Source organism: Oncorhynchus gorbuscha, linkage group LG09 (assembly GCF_021184085.1).
Source record: "Oncorhynchus gorbuscha isolate QuinsamMale2020 ecotype Even-year linkage group LG09, OgorEven_v1.0, whole genome shotgun sequence".
NCBI classification, from domain to species: Eukaryota; Metazoa; Chordata; class Actinopteri; order Salmoniformes; family Salmonidae; genus Oncorhynchus; species Oncorhynchus gorbuscha.
The window spans coordinates 80679301-80700005 of record NC_060181.1 but is presented as its reverse complement, the minus strand read 5'-3'; the positions used below and the strand labels follow the sequence as shown (position 1 = coordinate 80700005).

Sequence of the window (20705 nt, the reverse complement as noted above, 5' to 3'; positions counted from 1 at the left end):
TGCTGAGACAGAGTGTGAACCCCACTGAGGATCGATACATCTGAGCTTCAGAGATAGGGGGAGTTAAAATCCCCTCCATCTGAGCTTCAGAGATAGGGGGAGTTAAGATCCCCTCCATCTGAGCTTCAGAGATAGGGGGAGTTAAGATCCCCTCCATCTGAGCTTCAGAGATAGGGGAGTTAAGATCCCCTCCATCTGAGCTTCAGAGATAGGGGAGTTAAGATCCCTCCATCTGAGCTTCAGAGATAGGGGAGTTAAGATCCCCTCCATCTGAGCTTCAGAGATAGGGGAGTTAGGATCCCCTCCATCTGAGCTTCAGAGATAGGGGAGTTAAGATCCCCTCCATCTGAGCTTCAGAGATAGGGGAGTTAAGATTCCCTCCATCTGAGCTTCAGAGATAGGGGGAGTTAAGATCCCCTCCATCTGAGCTTCAGAGATAGGGGGAGTTAAGATCCCCTCCATCTGAGCTTCAGAGATAGGGGGAGTTAAGATCCCCTCCATTTGAGCTTCAGAGATAGGGGGAGTTAAGATCCCCTCCATCTGAGCTTCAGAGATAGGGGGAGTTAAGATCCCCTCCATCTGAGCTTCAGAGATAGGGGGAGTTAAGATCCCCTCCATCTGTAATGAGGTCTAAAAGGCCACAGGGGAGGGATACAGCTTTATCCTCTTTTCTTTCATACAGTGACAACACTTCTCTCTCTCTGTCTCTCTCTCTTGCACGAACACATCGTGTGGAGTCTAAGCGAAAACGACAGGATTATGTCTCCCTGTGGTGTCACATCTATCCCGGAGTTAAACCTACATGTTAGAATGGACTATTGATTACTGCTAGAGAAGGTTTCTGATTCCGCTATTGGATGAGGAGTGCAATAGGCTGCAATAGGCCTATCTCCCACTATGATGGAGAGGTTGACATGGAGAGCACGAGTCTCGCTCCTCCTTTCCCTCTGCATCCACGAGAGGCACACGCAAGCACGAGAGGCACACGCAAGCACGAGAGGGACACGCAAGCACGAGAGGGACACGCAAGCACGAGAGGCACACGCAAGCACGAGAGGCACACGCAAGCACGAGAGGCACACGCAAGCACGAGGGGCACACGCAAGCACGAGAGGCACACGCAAGCACGAGGGGCACACGCAAGCACGATAGGCACACGCAAGCACGAGAGGCACACGCAAGCACGAGAGGCACACGCAAGCACGAGAGGCACACGCAAGCACGAGAGGCACGAGAGGCACACGGGGTGGTTGGCGGAGCCAGGTTCCGGACCAGAGCCAACTCCCCACACTCGTTCTAAGGAGCATTCGACCATTCAGGCACCAATATAATGCGGTGAAAAGCACTGTCTCTGCAGTGTGCATTCACAGCCCACTGCGCTTGGTGCCAGCTCTTCATACTTGCCGTGTGAAAGTGAGCATCCAGCCAGGACGGGTTGTGCCGGCTCAGCGCTCCTGGTCTCCAGTACGCCTCCTCGGTCCAGGATATCCTGTGCCGGCTCTATGCACTGTGTCGCCAGTGCGCCTTTACAGCCCAGTGCGTCATGTGCCAGCGCCCAGCACCTGACACCAGCCAGGACCCGTTGTGCCAGCTCTACGTTCCAGACCTACGGTGCGCCTCCACGGCCCAGTATATCCTGCACCGGCCATAATTACTGTGTCTCCAGTGCACCAACAAATCAAATCAAATCAAATGTATTTATATAGCCCTTCGTACATCAACTGATATCTCAAAGTGCTGTACAGAAACCCAGCCTAAAACCCTAAACAGCAAGCAATGCAGGTGTAGAAGCACGGTGGCTAGGAAAAACTCCCTAGAAAGGCCAAAACCTAGGAAGAAACCTAGAGAGGAACCAGGCTATGTGGGGTGTCCAGTCCTCTTCTGGCTGTGCTGGGTGGAGATTATAACAGAACATGGCCAAGATGTTCAAATGTTCATAAATGACCAGCATGGTCGAATAATAACAAGGCAGAACAGTTGAAACTGGAGCAGCAGCACAGTCAGGTGGACTGGGGACAGCAAGGAGTCATCATGTCAGGTCGTCCTGGGGCACGGTCCTTGGGCTCAGGTCCTCAGAGAGAGAGAAAGAAAGAGAGAATTAGAGAGAGCATATGTGGGGTGTCCAGTCCTCTTCTGGCTGTGCCGGGTGGAGATTATAACAGAACATGGCCACGATGTTCAAATGTTCATAAATGACCAGCATGGTCAAATAATAATAAGGCAGAACAGTTGAAACTGGAGCAGCAGCATGGTCAGGTGGACTGGGGACAGCAAGGAGTCATCATGTCAGGTAGTCCTGGGGCATGGTCCTAGCACAGTGCAGTACACAGTGCAGTACGTCCTGTGCCTCCTCCCCGCACTCGCCCTGAGGTGCGTGTCATCAGCCCGGGGCCACCTGTACCGGTCCCACGCATCAGGCCTCAAGTGCTCCTCCTCAGTCCAGTACGTCCTGTGACTCCTCCCCATACTCTCCCTGAGGTGCATGTCATCAGCCAGGACCCGTTGTGCCAGCTCTACGTTCCAGACCTCTGGTGCGCCTCCACGGCCCAGTATATCCTGCACCGGCCATAATTACTGTGTCTCCAGTGCGCCAACACAGTGCAGTACGTCCTGTGCCTCCTCCCCGCACTCGTCCTGAGGTGTGTGTCATCAGCCCGGGGCTACCTGTACCGGTCCCACGCATCAGGCCTCCAGTTCGCCTCCACAGTCCAGAGCTTCCGGCGACAGTTCCCAGTCTAGAGCTTCCGGCGACGTTTCACAGTCCGGAACCTCCAACGATGGTCCACAGTCCGAAACCTCCAACAACGGTCCACAGTCCGGAACCTCCTGAGAAGGTCTGCGGTCCGGAACCCCCTGAGACGGTCTGCGGTCCGGAGCCTCCAGCGGGGGTTCCCAGTCTGGCGCCTCCTGTGAGGGTTCCCAGTCCAGAGCCTCCTTCGAGGGTTCCCAGTCCGGAGCCTCCTGTGAGGGTTCCCAGTCCATAGCCTCCTGTAAGTGTTCCCATCCAGAGGCTCCTACGAGGGTTCCCAGTCCAGAGCCTCCTGTGAGGGTTCCCAGTCCAGAGCCTCCTGTGAGGGTTCCCAGTCCAGAGCCTCCTGTGAGGGTTCCCAGTCCAGAGCCTCCAGCGGGGGTTCCCAATCCGGAGCCTCCTGTGAGGGTTCCCAGTCCAGAGCCTCCTGCGAGTGTTCCCAGTGATGAACCACGGTCCGGAGTCCCTGGAGACAATCTACGGTCCGGAATCCCCAGCGACGATCAACGGTCCGGTTCCTCTGGTGACGATCTACGGTCCGGTTCTTCCGGCAACGAGCCACGGTCCAGTTCTTCCGATGAAGTGTCCACGAGCGGAGTGGGTACTTCGCCCTGTACCGGAGCCGCCCCCCTTGACGTTAGATGCCCACCCGGACCCTCCCCTATTGAGTCCGCACCTTTGGGGGGGGGGGGGGGTACTGTCACGCCATGACCATAGAGAGATTTAATCTCTATGTTGGTTAGGTCGGGGTGTGATTTAAGGGTGGGTTATCTAGGTGAATTATATTTCTATGTTGGACTAGTATGGTTCCCAATCAGAGTCAGCTGTTTATTGTTGTCTCTGATTGGGGATCATATTTAGGTAGCATTTCCCATTGTGCTTTGTGGGATCTTGACTATGGATAGTTGCCTGTTCGCACTATTATTTAGCTTCACGTTTCGTTTGGTATTTTGTTCTTTTTGTTCGGTGTTCATTTAATAAAGGAAAATGTACACCTCCAAGCTGCACCTTGGTCCACTCGTTTCGACGAGCATGACAGTCAGACGTTTCGGGTAGTCTTCCACAAGCTTCCCACAATAAGTTGGGTGAATGTTGGCCCATTCCTCCTGACAGAGCTGGTGTAACTGAGTCAGGTTTGTAGACCTCCTTGCTCGCACACACTTTTTCAGTTCTGACCATAAATGTTCTATAGGACTGAGGTCAGGGCTTTGTGATGGCCACTCCAATACCTTGACTTTGTTGTCCTTAAGCCATTTTGCCACAACTTTGGAAGTATGCTTGGGGTCACTGTCCATTTGGAAGACCCATTTGCAACCAAGCTTTAACTTCCTGACTGATGTCTTGAGATGTTGCTTCAATACATCCACAAAATGTTCCTACCTCATAATGCCATCTATTTTGTGAATTGCACCAGTCCCTCCTGCAGCAAAGCACCCACACAACATGATGCTGCCACCCCGTGCTTCACGGTTGGGATGGTGTCTTCGGCTTGCAAGCATCCGCCTTTTTCCTCCAAACATAACAATGGTCAAACAGTTCTATTTTTTTGTTTCATCAGACCAGAGGACATTTCTCCAAAAAGTACGATCATTGTCCCCATGTGCAAGCCGTAGTCTGTCTTTTTTATGGCAGTTTTGGAGCAGTGGCTTCATCTTTACTGAGCTGCCTTTCAGGTTATGTCAATATAGGTGTGAATATAAATACTTTAGTACCCGTTTCCTCCAGCATCTTCACAAGGTCCTTTGCTATTTTTCAGGGATTGATTTGCACTTTTCGCACCAAAGTACATTCATCTCTAGGAGACAGAACGCATCTCCTTCCTGAGTGGTATGACAGCTGCGTGGTCCCATGGTGTTTATACTTGCGTACTATGGTTTGTACAGATGAACATGGTACCTTCAGGCGTTTGGAAATTGCTCCTAAGGATGAACCAGACTTGTGGAGGTCTACAATTTGTTTCTGAGGTTGGCAGATTTCTTTTGATTTTCCAATGATGTCAAGCAAAAACACTTCCAATTGACTCAAATGATGTCAATTAGCCTATGAGAAGCTTGTAAAGCCATCATTTTCTGGAATTTTCCAAGCTGTTTAAAGGCACAGTCAATTTAGTGTATGTACACTTCTGACCTACTGGAATTGTGATACAGTGAATTAAATGTGAAATAATCTGTAAACAATTGATGGAGAAATGACTTGTGTCAAGCACAAAGTAGATGTCCTAACCCACTTACCAAAACTATAGTTTGTTTAACAAGAAATGTGTGGAGTGGTTGAAAAACGAGTTTTAATGACTCCAACCTAAGTGTATGTACAGTATAGTTGATTTCGGTTTACATACACTTATGTTGCGGTCAGGAAAACTCATTTGACAAACATCACTCTGTGAACTTTCACCACAGATGAGGAAGTGCAACCCTGGCGGACTGTGACGCATTCAATGCAATAAAACACGTTTCCAGTTTAAACCTTTTTTGTTATGTAACTTAGAGACACGCACCGGTGCGTCATTCGACTCTAGTGGGTTATCTGAGTGACCACTGGAACAGTAGGCTATGTAGATAACTCAGCTGGACCAATCGAAAGCCATCTATTTGCTTCATTACAACATGCCTAGCGTATGTGTGTGTGTGTGTGCGTGTGCGTGTGTGTCACTGTATTATACCGGAGGGCTTGTCTTGGTTGCAGTTTAGGAGAGTTGGATCTGCTCTGTGCTTCAGCAGCTGGCTAACGATGCTTGTCTGCAAGGAGAAAGGGATAGACACACACCTTCATTATTACACAGAGAATAACATATCCATATCTACAAAACAGTTGTCTGATATGTAGCTGATACCATATCCATATCTACAAAACAGTTGTCTGACATGTAGCTGATACCATATCCATATCTACAAAACAGTTGTCTGATATGCAGCTCTGATTCCATATCCATATCTACAAAACAGTTGTCTGATATGTAGCTCTGATTCCATATCCATATCTACAATACAGTTGTCTGATATGCAGCTGATTCCATATCCATATCTACAATACAGTTGTCTGATATGCAGCTGATTCCATATCCATATCTACAATACAGTTGTCTGATATGTAGCTCTGATACCATATCCATATCTACAATACAGTTGTCTGATATGCAGCTGATTCCATATCCATATCTACAAAACAGTTGTCTGATATGTAGCTGATACCATATCCATATCTACAATACAGTTGTCTGATATGCAGCTGATTCCATATCCATATCTACAAAACAGTTGTCTGATATGTAGCTGATACCATATCCATATCTACAATACAGTTGTCTGATATGTAGCTGATTCCATATCCATATCTACAAAACAGTTGTCTGATATGTAGCTGATTCCATATCCATATCTACAAAACAGTTGTCTGATATGTAGCTGATTCCATATCCATATCTACAATACAGTTGTCTGATATGCAGCTGATACCATATCCATATCTACAATACAGTTGTCTGATATGCAGCTGATTCCATATCCATATCTACAATACAGTTGTCTGATATGTAGCTCTGATACCATATCCATATCTACAAAACAGTTGTCTGATATGTAGCTGATACCATATCCATATCTACAAAACAGTTGTCTGATATGTAGCTGATACCATATCCATATCTACAAAACAGTTGTCTGATATGTAGCTGATACCATATCCATATCTACAATACAGTTGTCTGATATGTAGCTCTGATTCCATATCCATATCTACAATACAGTTGTCTGATATGTAGCTCTGATACCATATCCATATCTACAATACAGTTGTCTGATATGTAGCTGATACCATATCCATATCTACAATACAGTTGTCTGATATGTAGCTCTGATACCATATCCATATCTACAATACAGTTGTCTGATATGTAGCTGGGTACTTCTCTGCATGATGATGTGTAAAGGACGGGTTCATCTCTGCATGATGATGTGTAAAGGACGGGTTCATCTCTGCATGATGATGTGTAAAGGACGGGTTCATCTCTGCATGATGATGTGTAAAGGACGGGTTCATCTCTGCATGATGATGTGTAAAGGATGGGTTCATCTCTGCATGATGATGATGTGTAAAGGATGGGTCCCTCTCTGCATGATGATGTGTAAAGGACGGGTTCATCTCTGCATGATGATGTGTAAAGGATGGGTTCATCTCTGCATGATGATGATGTGTAAAGGATGGGTTCCTCTCTGCATGATGATGTGTAAAGGATGGGTTCCTCTCTGCATCATTTATGAACATTTGAACATCTTGGCCACGTTCTGTTATAATCTCCACCCGGCACAGCCAGAAGAGGACTGGCCACCCCACATATGCTCTCTCTAATTCTCTCTTTCTTTCTCTCTCTCGGAGGACCAGAGCCCTAGGACCGTGCCCCAGGACTACCTGACATGATGGCTCCTTGCTGTCCCCAGTCCACCTGACTGTGCTGCTGCTCCAGTTTCAACTGTTCTGCCTTATTATTATTTGACCATGCTGGTCATTTATGAACATTTGAACATCTTGGTCATGTTCTGTTATAATCTCTACCCGGCACAGCCAGAAGAGGACTGGCCACCCCACATAGCCCGGTTCCTCTCTAGGTTTCTTCCTAGGTTTTGGCCTTTCTAGGGAGTTTTTCCTAGCCACCGTGCTTTTACACCTGCATTGTTTGCTGTTTGGGGTTTTAGGCTGGGTTTCTGTACAGCACTTTGAGATATCAGCTGATGTACTAAGGGCTATATAAATACATTTGATTTGATTTAAAGGATGGGTTCATCTCTGCATGATGATGATGTGTAAAGGATGGGTTCATCTCTGCATGATGATGTGTAAAGGATGGGTCCCTCTCTGCATGATGATGTGTAAAGGATGAGTCCCTCTCTGCATGATGATGTGTAAAGGATGGGTTCATCTCTGCATGATGATGTGTAAAGGATGAGTCCCTCTCTGCAGGATGATGATGTGTAAAGGATGGGTTCCTCTCTGCATGATGATGTGTAAAGGATGGGTTCCTCTCTGCATGATGATGATGTGTAAAGGATGGGTTCCTTTCTGCATGATGATGTGTAAAGGATGGGTTTCACTCTGCATGAATGTATATAGACTTTATTGTTTTTCTATTGTGTTATTGATTGTACGCTTGTTTATTCCATGTGTAACTCTGTGTTGTTGTTTCTCTCACACTGCTTTGCTTTATCTTGGCCAGGTTTCAGTTGTAAATGAGAACTTGTTCTCAACTAGCTTACCTGGTTAAATAAAGATGAAATATATATAATATTAAACGTGTATGATATTTATATATGCATGATGACGTGTAAAGGATGGGATGCCTGAGGCAGTGTGTGAACGATCATCTATCAATACTTGATACACACATCACAGTGAGGTGAGAACGACTGAGATCTATTCAGACACTCTCTATGCTAGATCTATTCAGACATGCTTACCCATTGTTTTGACAGTAAACACGTCATAGCTCTGTGCTAAATTGCATTGCTACAGTAAACTCTCCTCTCATCAACTCCCTCTCTGTACTAGGAGAAGAGGTAAATGCCAGTGTTTTATCCTCAGTAAAGAGGATATGGGGATGACAACACTGATTGAAAAGCATGATAGCAAGAGATACAGTAGATACATTGTGTGTGTGTGAGAGAGAGAGAGAGAGAGAGAGAGAGAGAGAGAGAGAGAGAGAGAGAGAGAGAGAGAGAGAGAGAGAGAGAGAGAGAGAGAGAGAGAGAGAGAGAGAGAGAGAGAGAGAGAGAGAGAGAGGGGGGAGAGAGAAGATACACAGGGAGAGTTAAAACCACAGCCAGGCCAAAAGGCACAAATCCACATACTCCACTCCAAACTTTATACATACACCCCCACCACTGTAATGACGACCTGTCTGGCATCAAAGGTCAGATAAGGATCAGGGAAAGGTCAGTTAGACGTGAGAGCTAGCGAAGGAGAAAAATAAGCCTAATTAACTAGAGTAATAGGCTACCGTCCATGGGCTTAGAGGGAGAGTTGTTTACGCAGGATAGTGAAATATTAGCCTGTTATGTGTGTCAGTGAAATACCAGTTCTATGGTTACAGGGATCGCTGAGTTTACTGCATGATTGTATGAGCTAATGTTGCTGTGACTGAAGCAAACAGCAACTTGCAACAGTAGTGACCCATAAACAACTGAACACCACATTACTGACCTCCGTACAGTTACTGATAGACAGCAGTGGTGGAATCAAGAGATGAATGCAACCTAATTGTAGGTTACATATTTTGTTTTTAATTAGTTAACCTAGCCTAATTCCAGAACCATTTTATTTAACCTATAAATGTACTTGTAATATAAAGTGTTTCAGAGACGGTGCGCTGAGGCTGTCACCTGCTCTCTGAATGTGCCTGTTGATGATAACGCTGAGCAGTTCATTATCGTGTCTAGTTGGTATGCAGTGCCAGACCCAGCCTCCAGTGAAGTGGGTAGGGACTGTAATCAGGTGTGGAGTGCTGAGGAGACTTAGCACAGCAGAGGAAGTCTCTGTCACCATGTACTCAAATGCACTTACAGTATGTATACACTCATAAACAAAGGCTAGCATACACACACAAGTCATTGCATGGGTGATTTTCTTATTAGAGCGGACATTTGGTGTCCCCCCGATCTATTTACCCAACACTTTCACCCCGATCCTTGAGGGAGGAAAACCTGACATTCCTGCCTATAAACACACTAGTGTGTGTGTGAGGGATGAGGTATGGATAGTGCACTAGAGAGGTAACAGAAAGGAAGAGAGACTTTATAGGAAAACACTATAGAGAGGAAACCTGGTCTGTGGGTAATAGAAGAACAAAGAAGGAAAATAACCATTCTAAATATGAAGACATTCTCTTTGTCAGCATCCGACCATAGAGCCCCAGTAATGCCATTCAATAATGGAACATGTCAGCAAGATTTTAACGTGACCACTTCCCTTTCTATCCTACAATCAATCTTCATCCCTGTGAGAAACACAATCAAATCAGTCATCTAAAAGGCATTAATGAATCCATGCACTGACGTGCCATCACTTTGAGCTGCAGTCTGATAAATAGGCCCAAAAGTATCTGTTTATCTTCAGAGAGAGAGAGAGAGAGAGAGAGAGAGAGAGAGAGAGAGAGAGAGAGAGAGAGAGAGAGAGAGAGAGAGAGAGAGAGAGAGAGAGAGAGAGAGAGAGAGAGAGAGAGAGAGAGAGAGACGGAGAACAGAGAAAAGAGAACAGAGAACAGAGAACAGAGAACAGAGAACAGAGACAGAGAGAGAGATGGATAGAAGTTCCAGTAGTCAATACTGGTCCATAAACTATACAGTAGTCAATACTGGTTCATAAACTATACAGTAGTCAATACTGGTCTATAAACTATCCAGTAGTCAATACTGGTCCATAAACTATACAGTAGTCAATACTGGTCCATAAACTATACAGTAGTCAATACTGGTTCATAAACTATACAGTAGTCAATACTGGTCTATAAACTATCCAGTAGTCAATACTGGTCCATAAACTATACAGTAGTCAATACTGGTCCATAAACTATACAGTAGTCAATACTGGTTCATAAACTATACAGTAGTCAATACTGGTCTATAAACTATCCAGTAGTCAATACTGGTCTATAAACTATCCAGTAGTCAATACTGGTCTATAAACTATCCAGTAGTCAATACTGGTCCATAAACTATACAGTAGTCAATACTGGTCTATAAACTATACAGTAGTCAATACTGGTCTATAAACTATCCAGTAGTCAATACTGGTCCATAAACTATCCAGTAGTCAATACTGGTCCATAAACTATACAGTAGTCAATACTGGTCTATAAACTATCCAGTAGTCAATACTGGTCTATAAACCATCCAGTAGTCTATACTGGTCTATAAACTATCCAGTAGTCTATACTGGTCTATAAACTAACCAGTAGTCTATACTGGTCTATAAACTATCCAGTAGTCTATACTGGTCTATAAACTCTCCAGTAGTCTATACTGGTCTATAAACTAACCAGCAGTCTATACTGGTCTATAAACTATCCAGTAGTCAATACTGGTCTATAAACTATCCAATAGTCAATACTGTTTTTTAAACTAGCCAGACAATAGTGGTCTATAAAGTAGCCAGACAGTAGCGGTCTATAAACTAGCCAGACAAAGCGGTCTATAAACTAGCCAGACAAAGCGGTCTATAAACTAGCCAGACAAAGCGGTCTATAAACTAGCCAGACAAAGCGGTCTATAAACTAGCCAGACAAAGCGGTCTATAAACTAGCCAGACAAAGCGGTCTAAAAACTAGCCAGACAATAGCCGTCTATAAACTAGCCAGACAATAGCGGTCTATAAAATATCCAGACAATAGCGGTCTATAAAATATCCAGACAATAGCGGTCTATAAACTAGCCAGACAAAGCGGTCTATAAACTAGCCAGACAATTAGTGGTCTAAAAACTAGCCAGACAATTAGTGGTCTATAAACTAGCCAGACAATAGTAGTCTATAAACTAGCCAGACAATAGCCGTCTATAAACTAACCAGACAATAGCCGTCTATAAACTAGCCAAACAATAGCCGTCTATAAACTAGAGCCAGACAATAGCCGTCTATAAACTAGAGCCAGACAATAGCCGTCTATAAACTAACCAGACAATAGCAGTCTATAAACTAACCAGACAATAGCCGTCTATAAACTAGCCAAACAATAGCCGTCTATAAACTAACCAGACAATAGCCGTCTATAAACTAACCAAACAATAGCCGTCTATAAACTAACCAAACAATAGCCGTCTATAAACTAACCAGACAATAGCCGTCTATAAACTAGCCAAACAATAGCCGTCTATAAACTAACCAAACAATAGCCGTCTATAAACTAACCAGACAATAGCAGTCTATAAACTAACCAAACAATAGCCGTCTATAAACTAACCAGACAATAGCCGTCTATAAACTAGCCAAACAATAGCCGTCTATAAACTAACCAAACAATAGCCGTCTATAAACTAACCAGACAATAGCAGTCTATAAACTAACCAGACAATAGCCGTCTATAAACTAACCAGACAATAGCCATCTATAAACTAACCAGACAATAGCCGTCTATAAACTAACCAGACAATAGCCGTCTATAAACTAACCAAACAATAGCCGTCTATAAACTAACCAGACAATAGCCGTCTATAAACTAGCCAGACAATAGCCGTCTATAAACTAACCAGACAATAGCCGTCTATAAACTAACCAGACAATAGCCGTCTATAAACTAGCCAAACAATAGCCGTCTATAAACTAACCAGACAATAGCCGTCTATAAACTAACCAGACAATAGCCGTCTATAAACTAACCAGACAATAGCAGTCTATAAACTAGCCAAACAATAGCCGTCTATAAACTAACCAGACAATAGCAGTCTATAAACTAACCAGACAATAGCCGTCTATAAACTAGCCAAACAATAGCCGTCTATAAACTAACCAGACAATAGCCGTCTATAAACTAACCAGACAATAGCCGTCTATAAACTAGCCACCAAATACTGATTTATAAACTGTTCATTAAAAATGATTGATTCCTAGCCAATTGTTAAACATTCCACCTTCCCATACAAGATTAAGGCTGAATATCATTTTTGAAATTTGTTAATTCACTAATCAAATTCTTGTTCACCTCCATGGATCTGACAGGAGTGGATAGGTGAATGTACAGTGCCATGACAGTCAGTACCTGTCCATATTTGGCAGCCAGGTGGAGAGGGGTCCAATAGCTGTTGTCGGAGGGCTGAGGGTCCACCCCGTGCTCCAGCAGCACAGACACCACCTCTCTGTAGCCGCTAGCACACGCTATGTGGAGCTAGAGAGAGAAGGATAGAGTGATAGAGAGAGAAGGAGAGAGTGATAGAGAGAGAAGGAGAGATATGGTTAAATAAACACATTACACAGACAAACCCTCTGTATACATAAATCAATATAGAGTAAGAGAGTGTGATAAAGGGAGAGCGAGAGAGAGAGAGTAAAGCGCCTTGAATTGAATTTAGAGAGAGAAAGAGAGAGAGAGAAAGAGAGAGAGAGAGAAAAACTGAGCTACACTTCCTAACCTCGTGCCAAATGTATGACCATATTAGATTCACATATTTATCTCAGATTACACAGATACACAAAGAATTCAAAAAACAAATCCAATTTTGATAAACTCCCATATGTGTGAACTTCCACAGTGTGTCATCACAGCAGCAAGATGTTTGACCTGTTGCCACAAGAAAAGGTCAACCACTGAAGAACAAACACCATTCTAAATAGAACCAATATCCCTTTTGTACTTCAACTATTTGCACATAACATGTCATTTGTAATGTCTTTATTATTTTGGAACTTTTGTGAGTGTAATGTTTGCTGTACATTTTTATTTTTTATTTCACTTTTGTTTATTATCTAGTTCACTTGCTTTGGCAATGTTAACCAATGTTTCCCATGCTAATAAAGCCCTTACATTGAAATTGAATTGAGAGACAGAGAGCTAGAGAGAGAGAGAGAGAGAGAGAGATCGAAAGACTGATGCCTGGGGTCAACTCACCAACTAATAATTCACAAAATGGGCCAAACACCAAATTGAGACTGCATGCAGAATTCTGCAAAAATATCCTTGTGAACAAAGTAAATCACCAATCAATGCATGCAGTGCAGAATTAGGCCGATACCCGCTAATTATCAAAATCCAGAAAAATTCTAGAACCACCTAAAAGGAAGTGATTCCCAAACCTTCCATAACTAAGCCATCACCTACAGAGAGATGAACCTGGAGAAGAGTCCCCTAAGCAAGCTGGCCCTGAGGCTCTGTTCGCCAACACAACCATACCCCACAGTGTCCCAGGACAGCAACACAATTAGACCTAACCAAGTCATGAGAAAACAAAAAGATATTGGAAAGAACTAACAAAAAAACAGACCAAACTAGAATGCTATTTGGCCCTAAACAGAGAGTACACATTGGCAGAATACCTGACTACTGTGACTGACCTAAACATTTACATTTACATTTAAGTCATTTAGCAGACGCTCTTATCCAGAGCGACTTACAAATTGGTGCATTCACCTTATGACATCCAGTAGAACAGTCACTTTACAATAGTGCATCTAAATCTTAAAGGGGGGGGTGAGAAGGATTACTTATCCTATCCTAGGTATTCCTTAAAGAGGTGGGGTTTCAGGTGTCTCTGGAAGGTGGTGATTGACTCCGCTGTCCTGGCGTCGTGAGGGAGTTTGTTCCACCATTGGGGGGCCAGAGCAGCGAACAGTTTTGACTGGGCTGAGCGGGAACTGTACTTACACTTCCTCAGTGGTAGGGAGGCGAGCAGGCCAGAGGTAGATGAACGCAGTGCCCTTGTTTGGGTGTAGGGCCTGATCAGAGCCTGGAGGTACTGAGGTGTCGTTCCCCTCACAGCTCTGTAGGCAAGCACCAGGGTCTTGTAGCGGATGCGAGCTTCAACTGGAAGCCAGTGGAGAGAGCGGAGGAGCGGGGTGACGTGAGAGAACTTGGGAAGGTTGAACACCAGACGGGCTGCGGCGTTCTGGATGAGTTGTAGGGGTTTAATGGCACAGGCAGGGAGCCCAGCCAACAGCGAGTTGCAGTAATCCAGACGGGAGATGACAAGTGCCTGGATTAGGACCTGCGCCGCTTCCAGTGTGAGGCAGGGTCGTACTCTGCGGATGTTGTAGAGCATGAACCTACAGGAACGGGCCACCGCCTTGATGTTAGTTGAGAACGACAGGGTGTTGTCCAGGATCACACCAAGGTTCTTAGCGCTCTGGGAGGAGGACACAATGGAGTTGTCAACCGTGATGGCGAGATCGTGGAACGGGCAGTCCTTCCCCGGGAGGAAGAGCAGCTCCGTCTTGCCGAGGTTCAGCTTGAGGTGGTGATCCGTCATCCACACTGATATGTCTGCCAGACATGCAGAGATGCGATTCGCCACCTGGTCATCAGAAGGGGGAAAGGAGAAGATTAATTGTGTGTCGTCTGCATAGCAATGATAGGAGAGACCATGTGAGGTTATGACAGAGCCAAGTGACTTGGTGTATAGCGAGAATAGGAGAGGGCCTAGAACAGAGCCCTGGGGGACACCAGTGATGAGAGCGCGTGGTGAGGAGACAGATTCTCGCCACGCCACCTGGTAGGAGCGACCTGTCAGGTAGGACGCAATCCAAGCGTGGGCCGCGCCGGAGATGCCCAACTCGGAGAGGGTGGAGAGGAGGATCTGATGGTTCACAGTATCGAAGGCAGCCGATAGGTCTAGAAGGATGAGAGCAGAGGAGAGAGATTTAGCTTTAGCAGTGCGGAGCGCCTCCGTGATACAGAGAAGAGCAGTCTCAGTTGAATGACTGGTCTTGAAACTTGACTGATTTGGATCAAGAAGGTCATTCAGAGAGAGATAGCGGGAGAGCTGGCCAAGGACGGCACGTTCAAGAGTTTTTGGAGAGAAAAGAAAGAAGGGATACTGGTCTGTAGTTGTTGACATCGGAGGGATCGAGTGTAGGTTTTTTCAGAAGGGGTGCAACTCTCGCTCTCTTGAAGACGGAAGGGACGTAGCCAGCGGTCAGGGATGAGTTGATGAGCGAGGTGAGGTAAGGGAGAAGGTCTCCGGAAATGGTCTGGAGAAGAGAGGAGGGGATAGGGTCAAGCGGGCAGGTTGTTGGGTGGCCGGCCGTCACAAGACGCGAGATTTCATCTTCTGGAGAGAGAGGGGAGAAAGAGGTCAGAGCACAGGGTAGGGCAGTGTGAGCAGAACCAGCGGTGTCGTTTGACTTAGCAAACGAGGATCGGATGTCGTCGACCTTCTTTTCAAAATGGTTGACGAAGTCATCTGCAGAGAGGGAGGAGGGAGGGGGAGGAGGATTCAGGAGGGAGGAGAAGGTGGCAAAGAGCTTCCTAGGGTTAGAGGCAGATGCTTGGAATTTAGAGTGGTAGAAAGTGGCTTTAGCAGCAGAGACAGAGGATGAAAATGTAGAGAGGAGGGAGTGAAAGGATGCCAGGTCCGCAGGGAGGCGAGTTTTCCTCCATTTCCGCTCGGCTGCCCGGAGCCCTGTTCTGTGAGCTCGCAATGAGTCGTCGAGCCACGGAGCGGGAGGGGAGGGGAGGACCGAGCCGGCCTGGAGGATAGGGGACATAGAGAGTCAAAGGATGCAGAAAGGGAGGAGAGGAGGGTTGAGGAGGCAGAATCAGGAGATAGGTTGGAGAAGGTTTGAGCAGAGGGAAGAGATGATAGGATGGAAGAGGAGAGAGTAGCGGGGGAGAGAGAGCGAAGGTTGGGACGGCGCGATACCATCCGAGTAGGGGCAGTGTGGGAGGTGTTGGATGAGAGCGAGAGGGAGAAGGATACAAGGTAGTGGTCGGAAACTTGGAGGGGAGTTGCAATGAGGTTAGTGGAAGAACAGCATCTAGTAAAGATGAGGTCGAGCGTATTGCCTGCCTTGTGAGTAGGGGGGGGAAGGTGAGAGGGTGAGGTCAAAAGAGGAGAGGAGTGGAAAGAAGGAGGCAGAGAGGAATGAGTCAAAGGTAGACGTGGGGAGGTTAAAGTTGCCCAGAACTGTGAGAGGTGAGCCGTCCTCAGGAAAGGAGCTTATCAAGGCATCAAGCTCATTGATGAACTCTCCAAGGGAACCTGGAGGGCGATAAATGATAAGGATGTTAAGCTTGAAAGGGCTCGTAACTGTGACAGCATGGAATTCAAAGGAGGCGATAGACAGATGGGTAAGGGGAGAAAGAGAGAATGACCACTTGGGAGAGATGAGGATCCTGGTGCCACCACCCCGCTGACCAGAAGCTCTCGGGGTGTGCGAGAACACGTGGGCGGACGAAGAGAGAGCAGTAGGAGTAGCAGTGTTGTCTGTGGTGATCCATGTTTCCGTCAGTGCCAAGAAGTCGAGGGACTGGAGGGAGGCATAGGCTGAGATGAACTCTGCCTTGTTGGCCGCAGATCGGCAGTTCCAGAGGCTACCGGAGACCTGGAACTCCACGTGGGTCGTGCGCGCTGGGACCACCAGATTAGGGTGGCGAGCCCATGCTCGTCCATCTGCCCCAGAGCGGCCACGCGGTGTGGAGCGTTTGTATGGCATAAGGAAGAGCTGAACGGGAAAAAACGGATCATCTCCTCTTTAAAGTTCTGGAATTTGTTAGAAATCAGCCCTTGACTCCCAGAAAGGATCGGCCCGAACAGGTGTGGGAAATGACTAAATGAAGAATATGTGTGGGCTGGGAGAGAACAACTCACAGAGAAAGGAGAGGGTGGGCTGCCCGAGAGAGCAAGAGGGATCTGTGCAGAGACATGGAGAGAACAGGGATAGACAGACACATAGTTGACAGGCTACAGAAGAGGCTACGCTAATGCAAAGGAGATTGGAATGACAAGTGGACTACACGTCTTGAATGTTCAGAAAGTTAAGCTTACGTAGCAAGAATCTTATTGACTAAAATGATTAAAATGATACAGTACTGCTGAAGTAGGCTAGCTGGCAGTGGCTGCGTTGTTGACTTTGTAGGCTAGCTGGCAGTGGCTGCGTTGTTGACACTACACTAATCAAGTCGTTCCGTTCAGTGTAATAGTTTCAACAGTGCTGCTATTCGGGGGCTAGCTCGCTAGCTAGCAGTGTTGTTTACGTTACGTTGCGTTAAAAGAACGACAATAGTTGGCTAGCTAACCTAGAAAATCACTCCAGACTACACAATTATCTTTGATACAAAGACGGCTATGTAGCTAGCTAAGTAACTAGCTACGATCAAACAAATCTAAACGTAAGGAAAGCTTTGACTATGTACAGACTCAGTGAGCATAGACTTACTATTAAATACCTTTAGAACAAAAATAAAGTTAATTTTATTGTTTATTTCACTTTTATTAATTATCTACTTCACTTGCTTTGCAAATGTTAACAAGAGAGAAAGAGACAGAGAGATTGAGAGTGACAGAGAGAGAGTGACCACTAACCCACTAACACCTCTCTCAGACCACAGTAAAATCACAGTGTATCTGAGAAGAGTAGAGCCCAACCATGAAGCGTCACGGCCCAATAAATTATATGGGACTAAACAGGCCTATAGATGGAGTGCAAACAGTACAGACATCTACCAAAAAGCAACTAGTAGCCAAAAAATACAATCTCTCCTGGACAACTTTTTAGCCTTAACATTCTCCTTCAGCAATGAAGGTGTACATTTGGCCTTTTGGAACATAAACTTGGGGGAGGAACCACAGTCCTAGACAGGTTAACCCCCTGGCTTCCCCTTTTGTTCTGTGCGTGATTGTCATTGTCAACTGGTTTCTTTTTGTGCTCTGGATATTTAAGTTTATCCTTGTTGGAACGTTGCTTATTTTGAGAAAAGCTCAGATTTTTACTCATACCTGTGTCCTGCGCCTGACTCCGCCTTATCCATTCACCTAAAACATTGACAGAATCACGCACCACAACTATGGAGGAAGCAGGTGCACCCAGCCCTCATCTACCTGTGGAGGAGCGCGTCCAGCAGCACGCGACTATGTTACAGTCTTGGTACAGCCATGGATCACGTGCTGCAAACCATGGAACGATGGGAGAGAGGGGTTTTCCGGCAACCCCATCATCATCACCCCAGCTCCCACAACAACCACACCGATGTCCACCCCTCCTTCACCAGGATCCAGTAGGATTCGGCTCTCGCGCCCGGGGGCGAATGACAGAACGGCTGCCGGGTACCAGGGGTTCCCACTCCAGCTGGAGCTCTACCTGGCAACCGTTCAGCCAGCCCCTTTGGGACACGAGAGAGTGAGCGCCCTCATCTGCTGTCTGACTGGTAAAGCCCTGGAATGGGCCAACGCCATCTGGGGAAGGGAAGGACCGACGTTGGACAATTAGGAGGATTTCACTGCGAGGTGGGGAACGCTTGTATCATCTCAGACAGTAGATGAGGAGCGGGGCGGGGGAACGCTTGTATCATCTCAGACAGGGATGAGGAGCGCGGCGGGGGAACGCTTGTATCATCTCAGACAGGGGATGAGGAGCGCGGCGGGGGAACGCTTGTATCATCTCAGACAGGGGATGAGGAGCGCGGCGGGGGAACGCTTGTATCATCTCAGACAGGGTATGAGGAGCGCGGCGGGGGAACGCTTGTATCATCTCAGACAGGGGATGAGGAGCGCGGCGGGGGAACGCTTGTATCATCTCAGACAGGTGATGAGGAGCGCGGTGGGGGAACACTTGTATCATCTCAGACAGGGGATGAGGAGCGCGGCAGGGGAACGCTTGTATCATCTCAGACAGGGGATGAGGAGCGTGGCGGGGGAACACTTGTATCATCTCAGACAGGGGATGAGGAGCGCGGTGGGGGAACACTTGTATCATCTCAGACAGGGGATGAGGAGCGCGGCGGGGGAACGCTTGTATCATCTCAGACAGGGGATGAGGAGCGCAAAAGATTTCGCGCTGGACTTTCGAACTCTGGCCGTCGGCGCGGGATGGAATGAGCGGGCCGGAATGAGCGGGCCCTGATCGACCACTACAGGTGTAGTTTACACGAGGACGTTCGTAGGGAGCTAGCCTGCAGGGACACCACCCTTAACCTTGACCAGCTGGTGGACCTATCCATCTGACTGGATAACCTGTTGGCCTCCCGCAGACGTCCGGATCGGGGTCCGTCAGTTACATCCCCCAGCACTTCCCATCCAACGCCGATGGAGTTGGGAGGTGCTGCTATGAGGGGGACCGGAGGGGGGCCATTCCCTGCAACACCTGTGGCCACAGAGGGCACACTGCTGGTCGGTGCTGGGGTGGTTCCCCAGGGAGTCGAAGTAGCAGGCGGAGCGCTGGTGGATCATCCCAGGTGAGTAGGCACCCAACTCACCAGGAGCCCCCTGTTGCGCACATGTGGTTGTATATAGAATTTCCTGAGTTTTCCCTGCGTTCCAAGCATAAGGCGCTAGTAGATTCAGGCGCAGCTGGGAACTCATTGACCATTCCTTTGCACTTAGATTAGGCATCCGTATTGTTCCTGTTGATGTTCCCTTACCTGTACATGCCTTAGATAGTGGTCCTTTGGGGTCAGGGCTAATTAGGGAGGTCACAGCTCTACTCTGTATGATAACGCAGGAGGGTCATGAGGAGAGAATTAGTCTCTTCCTGATCTGAATACTCCGCTACACGCGCCGAGCATGTGTTCCTGGTACGCAGGGTGCTTGGTCAACTGTTGGAGCATGACCTGTACGTCAAGGCTGAGAAATGTCTGTTCTTCCAACAGTCCGTCTCCTTCCTAGGGTACCTCCTTTCGGAGTAAGGGGTGGAGATGGAGAATGACCGCATTTCAGCGGTGCGTAATTGGCCGACTCCAACCACGGTAAAGGAGGTGCAGTGGTTCTTAGGGTTTGCCAACTATTACCGGAGGTTTATCCGGGGTTTTGGTCAGGTAGCGGCTCCCATTACCTCCTTGCAGAAGGGGGGACCGGTGCGACTGCAGTGCTCAGCTGGGGAGGACAGGGCTTTTAGTCACCTGAAGGCTCTGTTTACCTCGGCTCCCATGCTGGCTCATCCTGATCCCTCCTTGGCATTCATAGTTGCGGTGGACTCGTCTGAGGCTGGGATAGGGGCTGTGCTGTCTCAGCACTCGGGTACGCCACTAAAGCTCCGCCCCTGTGCTTTCTTTTCGAAGAAGCTCAGCCCGGCGGAGCGAAACTATGATGTGGGGACCGGGAGCTGTTGGCTGTTGTCGGGGCTCTGTAAGACGTCCTGTCGTGTCGTGTCCTTTGTATATATCATTTTTTAAAAGTTTTTACATATTTTTGTTCGCATATCTTTTAAAACATTTTGCTAAACCTCAGCTTCCAAATACTCTCCTGCAACCCGCCTCACCCTAAAGTATTTATATTTACTTCGGAACCGGAACCCCTTAACTGAAGCTAGCCAGCTAACTACCAGCTATGCT

General features: G+C 47.0%; 1 protein-coding gene across 1 annotated transcript in view; it reads right to left on the bottom strand.

The window, feature by feature from the left end:
• LOC124044168 (unconventional myosin-XVI-like) overlaps nt 1-20705 on the bottom strand; it is a 519573-nt gene that overhangs the window by 406672 nt on the left and 92196 nt on the right. The window contains exons 7-8 of the mRNA XM_046363671.1: nt 12489-12614; nt 5412-5487 (exon numbers count right to left, since the gene is read on the bottom strand). Of these exons, the coding sequence (XP_046219627.1) occupies nt 5412-5487; nt 12489-12614 (202 nt within the window). The remainder of the gene's footprint in view (nt 1-5411; nt 5488-12488; nt 12615-20705) is intronic.